The 9863-nt window shown below is 44.0% G+C and overlaps 1 protein-coding gene across 1 annotated transcript in view; it reads right to left on the reverse strand.

Annotated features, from left to right (window-relative positions):
- rims1a (regulating synaptic membrane exocytosis 1a) overlaps positions 1-7958 on the reverse strand; it is a gene marked incomplete at both ends in the record, with an annotated part of 137708 nt that extends 129750 nt beyond the window's left edge. Inside the window, 2 exons of the mRNA XM_080740637.1 lie at positions 1694-1768; positions 7795-7958. Coding sequence (XP_080596763.1) covers positions 1694-1768; positions 7795-7958 — 239 coding nt within the window. The remainder of the gene's footprint in view (positions 1-1693; positions 1769-7794) is intronic.
- Positions 7959-9863: the final 1905 nt, after the last annotated feature.

Genomic DNA, 9863 nt, shown 5'->3' on the forward strand with positions numbered 1-9863 from the left:
GTGTGTGTGTGTGTGTGTGTGTGTGTGTGTGTGTGTGTGAGTGTGTGTGTGTGTGTGTGTCCAACTCACTAAATCGCAAACAAAAGCCATTCAACACCTGGGGAAGCTTGATCATTTGAAATCATTTATAACTTTGCAGTACCCATACTTCCTTACTGTAATGCTTTGTAATAAACGGCCGTATCAATCTTGATCACCTTCAAGAGTTTGGCACTCTGTGGCTGTGCTTCCTGCCTGGCACCTCAATTGCTGCCTTGTCAAAATCAATACATTTACACTGATGTCAACTGATGCAATATTATCACTGTTCATAAATCAAATCTTATTAATTCAACTAAGGCTTATATCTCATATTCCACTTCTCAACCAAACTAAGAAAGAAGGACATTGTCATGCAGTAGAAGAAGAAGATGAAGAAGAAGAAGAAAAAGAAGGAGAAGAAGAAGAACAACAACAAGTAGAAACTGTTCCCATGTTTTACCAGTTTCATTGTCAGTTGAAAACCATTCCATTGGTAATTAAACAGATGCAGCAAACTGTACAGGAAGGGTGCAAGGATGATGTCATTGTGGGAATGCGCAATAAGCCAGTCAAATTCATTTACTGTACTTATATTACTGTACTAATGGTTATCCGTTGTTGTGGGGCGAGGGGGCGGAGTTTAGCGTGCATTTCATTGAATCTGCGACACAGAAAGCTGGCCGCAGTGAAAATGCGAATTTATATAACAAAGTTTAAATTTAGCAGTTGCAGGCATAAACATTATAAAGATTCCGCTATTTACCGCTAAAAATGTACAAGTCGAAAACAAACAAGCCACCAGAGATTAAAATTCAGGTCTCTAACTTTTTACCGACTAATGGCGGCTATGTTCTGCTGTCTAATCAACTGGAAGCACCGGAGCGATCCTACAGCGCTGGTAGTAGGCTAATGTTTACTGTTTGACTTCTCCCTCCGCTCATATAAACACAGTGTTTGTAATTGCTTATTTAGTCTCATTCAACCCGGAAATCCCCCCAGCAGCATGTGCCGGTGTTCGGAAAATCATACTCTGGGAGCATGGAACTACCTTTACTTTTTAGATACATTGTGGCGAAAAGGCTGATCCTTGTCGCCGTGAAGGAATTCCTCTGCATCCTCTGTTCATAGGACCTCATCTCGGAGCTAACAACAGACCCCAGGCCCCTTTAGAAATTTCAGTCCCTGCCTCTCTAACATTCTCTGCACGTCCCTGCTGTAACATACATGATAATTCTGGGCCGTGTCATAGGCTCTTTAAATGAACAGTCCTCTGTGCGCGCGCCGTTAAACTAGAAATACGGTTACTGAGAAATGTCCACAGGAAGGTTGTTAGCATTTTGTAGAAATGCTAATGGAGCTAGCCAGTTGATCCGATCTGCTGGCTAACAGGTTCCCTTACCAGGACATTTCTCATTAACTGTAGTTCTGATTGAAAAGCAATCTTCCGTTGTTTGACTAGAACCGTGGGATGTGCGATATTAAATCCCTCCCCAAGGCCTAAATAAATAAACAAATAAACATTTGAATGTTCCTTTAAAAGTAAGCCAGGTGAACAAATTCCAGTATCTACCTACTACTAGTCTGTGTGGTCATGACTCATGAGGTACTTTCTGAAGAGACGCGGTGTCATTACATTTCACAATCAAAGATGGATGGCACGGCAGCTTCTCACCTGACATCATTTTGTTGTGGAGGTTTCCTCTGCGCAACCAGGTTGACCGATCTCACTTGGATAGGCTTCTCCTCTCTGAAATACAGAAGAAGTTGTAGGAAATGATGTTACAAGTCTCATCAATGGCAGTACTTTCATGACTTTAAAAAAAAGGGAACTGTTGGACCGAGGTTGGAGGCGGCAGATGATGCATCTTCTGATGTGTCGTAAAAGTGTATTCTCATCCATAAACACTGATCAGACAGATCACAGAGGAAGAGAGAGAGAGAGAGAGAGAGAGAGAGAGAGAGAGAGAGAGAGAGCGAGAAAGAGAGACAGACAGAGAAATCCCCAAGAACAGCACCATCAAACACAGATGTCTTTCTTTGTCCAATCCTTTCAGAACAAGTCTCTTCCTGCTAGAGAAATGCTTAGGTCACAAGTGAAACGTCGCTCTCTGTCTTTTATCTCTGCTATAATGGACGGATGAGCAGGACAGGAAAGAGAGCATTGACAGAGGGAATGACGTGCGACACAAGCCAAATTTGAGCCTATGACAGCATGATTGGGTGTGTGCCTGTGTGGTATCACAGGCGCTACGTGGTCGGCTTCTGTCAGCTTGTTAGAATCTCCCTGTCTCTGATTCAAGCTTTCCAACTTCAGCTGAAGAACGCTGATTCAAAATGAGATTTCCCAAGGAAGTGCGCTAAAGAAGCAACAGGATCAAGATAATCTGTTCTCATATCTCATCCTTACATAGCTGAAAATAGTCTGTCCTTGTTACTTGAAGTATAATGTACATTATAGCGTATAACTCATATGTATTACTTGACAAACATGATTGACGTCATATACTGCATATTATGTTATTGTGAATGTGCACTACGATGTGAATACTAGAAAGGTGCAATTCTGGGAAAATGCAAGTGTTATACAAGTTGTGGAATTGACATCGATATATGTGGAACAGCATAGAACACAATAAAATCCTCAGTGTTCATTTACAGTATCCATTTGAAACTCTGAGCATCTACATGTATGTACAAATGAAGATTCCAAGTGTCCCAGGCTGAAAGGGGGCCTCATTATACCGGTACATAGCAAAAAGAGTGTTAATTTGATTTGAACCCACAAGGACCATAATATACAGTATAGCAGTGATATTAAACTGGCGTAAAAAATAAAGAAAAATAACAAATTATTATTAGATGGTTGGTTGTACAGGATGACCATTTTGAATGTTCAGCGATTTATTTTTTTAACATGGAGCTGGGTAGCTTGGCAGTGCATCCTATCCATCCATTTGAAACCATTTCTGGGTCTTGAGTAGCCTCTTGAACCAGCCTCTCCCGGAAATCTACAATTACATTTGCTTTCAAAGCAAATGAAAATGTAGATTTCTGGAGGAGGCTGGTTTACGAGGCTATAGGTCTTGAGTGGATGTTGTCCATTTACCCCAAAGAAATAATTCACCTTGATTGTATCCCTCTCTCTCCATCATTATTCACTTCGAGCACAAGATGTGTTTGAAATGAATAATGATGGAGAAGATTGAAGATGGACACAATCAAGGGGAATTATTTCTTACCAGTCGGGTGCTCAAAACAAAGCAAAAACATTTCATTCATAGGAACATGTAAACACTTCACCTTGCCAGCCTACCTCAAATACTATACCGCAAAGATGCTTCCATGCCAATGACCCATGCAGAACATACTGTACTGAAATATCTACTTCCTCTTCTGTTAATATCAAAATATAAGCCTGTGCTCTATAAAGGACTGGCACACAAAACATCAAAATGCATGAATGCAGTATGAAGCAGGCCCTAATAAGTTACCATAGTGTACATACCGGTAGTCCGGTACATGTCCATTGTTGTGTCCTATCGGACGTATAACACACAACAAATGGTCAAACAGTTAACCATGAACATTTTGTTCATTAATGTGGTTGCCAGTAGGTCAACCAGACTATTGTTCTAGTCCGGAACAAACATAGCGTAAACATAGCCAATCAGGAAGCAGCAAAAAAACAAACATAGCGTAAACATAGCCAATCAGGAAGCAGCAAAATTATTACGGTCAACATAGCCAATCAGGAAGCAGCAAAATTATTACGGACAACATAGCCAATCAAGAAGCAGCATTCTCGGTGAAATCACCATTATTTAGAGTATGTCTGATTCTGATTGGTGTAGTTAGTGTAAGTTGAGTTCTATGGGGGTTCTGGGAGTGGTGACGTTCTGGCTATCCAGGCAATAAATATGCAACCACACTTTTCTAGTTTCTGTTGTCACAGCCTTATGGCCCACGACTTCAAGTGATTTTACAATTGTGGCCTCCTGCCTGGTCTAGTTGAATACCCCTGCAGTATAGTATCACAGCATAAAACATAGCATGCACACACAGCCAGCCAGACACACAAACACGTGAGGGCAGAGAGGGAGGATGATATATGAGACTGGTCTTGATCCAGATTCAAACACATACATAATGATTACACACTGTGGTCGCTAACTGGTTGAGCTACCAGCCGTTCCCTGACTTCCCCATTCAGCTGACAGTCACAGTTTGACTGCAGAGTGTAAACAGACAAAGATGCTGTGTTTTTTTTTATGTTTTATTTTGGTGAGCTTAATTTGTCACTAATTTTTAAAAATAGTTGACAATGTATGAACACTGTGAAACATTTTCACTTATGATGACATGCTCAAAATAGGGATGCCAGGTTGAAAGTGATTAAATGCTTTATTGTTTGACAAATATTGGGGTTCAATGTGTAATCTACAGCAAAATACTCAATGTTCAGTTTTAACAATTTGGCTTTGCAGAGAAATCCATGTGACCCACTCCTACTTGCAGGAGGTTATGCACAATCAAATCCTGAATGTTAATTTTTTTATACACTTTTGATTGAAGAGTTTATTAGCAGTTTGCAATAGAAAAAAGTACAGTTTCATGGACAGCACAAATCACTGGTACAAGATCAACTAAAGGGAGATCCTAGTAAGCGTTATGGCTTATTTACACAGGAACCACTTTATGTATCTCATTGAAAGACAGACAGAGTTAAATTAACACTGAGGATTTTACTGTGTAGTGAGTGACCTAGCTTCCTGTTTCACTTGTATTAATGCTGATAGGTTGGCTACACAGCAAATGTACCAGTATTTTAAAGTGCTAATTTTCCATGGACTGTTATTTTGAAGGGGAGTTGTTTAGTCAGAGCTGGTATGAATGAGCATTCCTCAAGTCAGTTTAGCCAACAGAAGTATTACATTATTTCTGATGGGTGTGGAGTAATAGAAACACTGCATATCGATAGCTTAAGCAATAAGCTACTTCAGAGGCAGATGATGACTCATACAGTATAGGGCCTATTCTAAGTCTGTAGCTCAAGTTTCAGCCCTAAAGGGGGCCACATTTCTGCCATAGTTTACTATTCAACCAGCCTATTAAACTGAATAAAGGAGTCCCAGCTCTAGTAAATGATAAATGACAGGAGGAACACTAGCAACAGTCTCTGCAGGACCGATTTTGAAAAATAAAAATAAAAAATAATAATACATAAATAAATAAACATTGCTCCAAATGCCTATAGAAAAGGTTCTGCTGCGTAGCCTACTACCTGCATAGACGAATCTCAACCACACTATTAGTGCTTCATCACAGAGCAAAGCCTACAGTTCTCACACTGCATGCATTACACCTATATATGTCCCCGTGCAGCTTCAGAAAATCAAAGCAGAGAAGGAACAGATCAAAGGGCTAATGTCCACCACACGACTGGACTGTATATCTGCCGTGGGTCTATGTATGGAGTGATAAGAAAAAAGGTGCTAAAGACAATATAGGTTAGAGACACATATGTGCAACAGCAGTGCTGCTGACAGTCTGGCCATTTACTGCCGTTAGGCTATGACATGACTGAATCATAGCGCTTCTAATACATTACGGTGGGGTGGAGGAGGGGGGGGGGGGGGCGTGATGTATGGCCACTTAGGCTGGGCTACATATTGGACATTTCCTTCTTTAGATGCAATGAATCGATCTTCCGTTCCAGTGCTGGGTTATCACTCCGCACCGAGGGCTTAAAATAGAAGGCGACCGTAAAACTGTGGAGAGCGCGCTGGCTTCGCTAGGTGGGTCGGACTATCCATCCATCCATCCAGCTCCGTGCGAGAACGAGAAAGAAGCACGACACACGAGCTCCGCGCTTTGACGTAATAATATCTACCCGATGCGTTTAGAGCATAGGTTTAGAGTCCAGGGGCGTCGTTTGGGGCATCAGGGGATGGCAATTGCCACCCCTAGTGTTCACATTTAACCTCAAATTCAGTTATTTTATGCATATTGACTTGTAGTACCATTTAATGTATTAATCACTTTCAGTGTGGCATCCCTATTTTGGAAATGTCATTATAGACGAAAATGTTCGAACATGTTCAAGAGAGCTTGTAGATCCATTATTTTCGCTATTTGCAAGCCACTATTTCTTTCCTATTTCTTTCTGAAATTACGCCTCTGTTAGAGTCAGTCAGGGCAGAATAATTCAGCCTATAACGTGAAGGGGGCTTCATTTCAGCGCCTCTCATCATCATGACAAATCACAGAAATGTTGAGCAGAAGACTTGGGGTTCACAAATCAAAAACGAGTCGCCGCTCATTCAGAAAGACATTACAGGCACCTATTTCTAGACCTATCAGGCCTGTCCCTTTTTTTCCCCCCTTTCTTTTTTTTCTTCTATTTTTTCTCCTCCTTTTTTCCTATAGCTCTATACAGCGGTCTCTGGCGTATATATGCAACATCACTGGCCTACATACAGCTGGGAAATTCTCAACCGCACCCTTAGAACACGCACGCAAACAGCTGCTGGGATGGATATATAGCACACAGAGACATGATCATAGTAGGCTATATAGCTACAGTACATAACACGAGGACAGAGCTGTCTTTTTACTGTTCCCAAAGATATAGGGGCTCATTCTCAAATCCTATAGGCATCCATCTCCCGCAGCATCTCCAGGCTATTCGCTATATATGAATGAATGGGATCATCATCGATGATGCTCACCACTCTCACGGCATGATGTTGGGTTGATATATTTGAAAAACAATGTATAGGCCTATAATAATACTGTATATGCCTATATTGGCATGGATGATTGCTCATATAGGGTGCGGTTGGAAACATGAAATGACTTGTAAGCTATTATTTGTTCTGTATGATGATGAGGGGTCCGGGCGTCAGCAGCATACAGTGAGTGGACTGTGACGCGCACGCCGCTGCGTGCCCCGTGAATGACACACCCCTTCCTCCACACTCCATCCTCTCAAAACCAACTTATACCTGTGATTTCAGGGTCTCTCTCTCTCTCTCTCTCTCTCTCTCTCCCCCTCTCTCTCACACACACACACGCACGCACGCACCGTGACGCACGCACGTGCACACACGCTCGTGCCTTCTTTGACTCTGCATACAGCAAGCTTCTGTCAATGAAACAAGGCGCTATACTAGAGCAGGCAACAACACACACAGTCCAGGTATAGGCTATTAGGCCTGCCCTGTACATACATAGCCTACACTCTAGCCTGGAGCTAAACATGCAGTAGTGAGTAGCCTATATGGGACTATATCTAGAGGAGTGTGCACGTACAGTAGGGGTATAACTACAGTATAGGGCAAGGTACGTGTGGATAGGCAGCACACACAGAGAGAGACAGGGCGAGAGGGGGGGGGGGGGTCTGCGGACACACTGACTGTGTGGCATGAACGGTTGGTAGTGGTACAGCCAAAACAGCGGTGGGACAGCGAGACAGGGCGAAGTGGACTATAGCCTGACTGTACCATCTCTAACTGAACTGGCCCTGGTTCTCTCAGTCTCTCTCTCCCACTCTGTATCTCAATCAGTCTGTCTCTCTTTCTCTCTCTCTCTCTCTCTCTCTCTCTCTCACACACACACACACACACACACACACACACACACACACACACACACACACACACACACACACACACACACACACACACACACACACACACACACACACACACACACACAGTCACACACAGTCACACACCTCACCCCCCTCTTCCATCCTCTCTCTAGCTCTCTTACTTTAACATGGCCTCCTCCTTCGCCTCCTCCTCCCGTTGCCGAGCCAGCACAGCCATGATGATCTTCCTCTCCTCCTCCGTCAGATGGCTCAGGTCCGGCTCGGGGAAGCTGGCCGGCGCGACGGGTGGGCGCGGGCCGCCCCGAGGGCCCACCGAGGCGGACATGTTCTCTCTCTATCCCCTCCTCTCCTCTCCTCCTCGGTGGCGGCTCCCTCGGATCACGGACAGAAATCCCGCTGGCGGAGCCCACGGATCACGACATGATGGCCCACGGACAAACAAGCAGCAGCGGCGGCGTCTCGGGCAAGTGATGCACGGTGGCGGAGGGCAGCCAGGGCGGCGGCGGTAGCGGTGCTGCTGGCGGTCCCAGTGACGGTGGTCGTGCCTCGGTTCCTGGTCCCCCGATCCAGCGCCTTCTTCTCGCTCTCCGGCTCTCGCTGCTCCGCTATCTTCTCCCCCCACCCCCCGCCCGCCCGCCCGCCTCCTCTCCCCTCCACCACCACCTCCAGTTTACGGGGAGCCCATGCCTCGTTTGCGTGCGCGGGGGAGCTCGCTAATCCGTCGGACCGGGAGAGAGAGAGAGACGGCCCCTGAGGTGAGAACGGCCGCCTTGGGTCTTCGTCGCTCGGGTTTGGGCTGTCTGCAGGGCGAGGCGGAGGTTCCCTGTTTCCCAGCGCTGCTGATGCTGCTGCTGCTGCTGCTGTCAGGGAGATGGAGCCGTCAATGGGACCGCAGCCCCTTCCCGCGCGTTCACGCGTTCTGCAGCGGGAGCGCGCAACCCTCATTTGAGAATGGGGGGCTCAGTCACCGTAGAGGCAAGGCGCGCGCACGCTATTGCTCCTCTCTCCCTCTTTCTCTCTCTTTTCCCCCCTCCTGTTCTCTTCTCATCCATCATCATTGTGCGTTAGAAAGTGAAGCGCGCCCCCCTTTTCTCTATCTCTTTCCTTCCTCATCATCAGTCCTTCACGGCCGGTGTGTGTCAGGATAGTAGGTGCTCACACTGGTCGGCAGAGTGGAGGAGGAGTGGATGGTAAAAAACAAATAAACACACAAAAAAGAACATGCCACATACTGGTGTGGTAGTTTTAGTTACACTGTCAAACTTTGTTAGCATGCATGCATGTGACGTCCATGACTATAACAACGGGTAGCTTGTTGATTAGTTGCCTAATAGCCTAGTAGTTCAGATCAGATCAGATCAGATTCAGATGTAGAATACGAATCTTCAGCAGCATCCATTAAAAACAAAATTGCTCGCAATTTCAGCACCATGGCCAGCGCATCATCGCTGGCCATGGTGCTGAAATCCCGAACACTTTTATTGTTGCTGATGCAGTGATATGTTTCCTGTTTCAGTTACTTAAGTTTTGATTGATTGATTGATTGATTGATTGATTAATTGATTGATTGATTGATTGATTGATTGATTGATTGATTGACTGACGGACTGACTGACCCAGAGCCTGTATGTTGTATGTTGGTAAAGTCAACACACTCAAGTTTAATGTTAATTATTTGCGATACTGTAACAGTTGATTATTGTAGATCACATTTTAACTACAGATTTATAAATAAATAAAAAATAAATAAACATAGACTATTTTTAAGATAATATAACATTCCAACTATTGGTGTACACCTTTATTGAATCCGGGAGGGAAATTCAGGTGTCACATAACAGCAAATCCAGCAATAAAAGACAGGTAACAGGTAAACCAAACCAAGATAAAATATGTAGGCCAAACTGTGAGCTATTTCCCACCTCTGCATGCATGGGTGAATGCATGCCCTGAACATGTTAATACAGTCTATCAATAAATATAAATGTGCAGTGATTAGACCTATATGAATTTATATAAATCTATGGCTACACATCTAAAGCGACCTACTAAACTTTAGTACATATAGATAATAATGGCACTTACAACGGATATTGTATGTAGCTTGCTTGACCCATAATATATTATGGCTAATTTATATTATTTATGTCACTGTTGTGAGCTTTTAGTTTGAAATTACATTTGTAGGCTTTTCCTGTGACGTAAATGGTTGACGTTGTGCTGGATGACC

Source organism: Nannobrachium achirus (genome assembly GCF_963921795.1).
Source record: "Nannobrachium achirus genome assembly, chromosome: 13".
Classification (NCBI taxonomy): Eukaryota; Metazoa; Chordata; class Actinopteri; order Myctophiformes; family Myctophidae; genus Nannobrachium; species Nannobrachium achirus.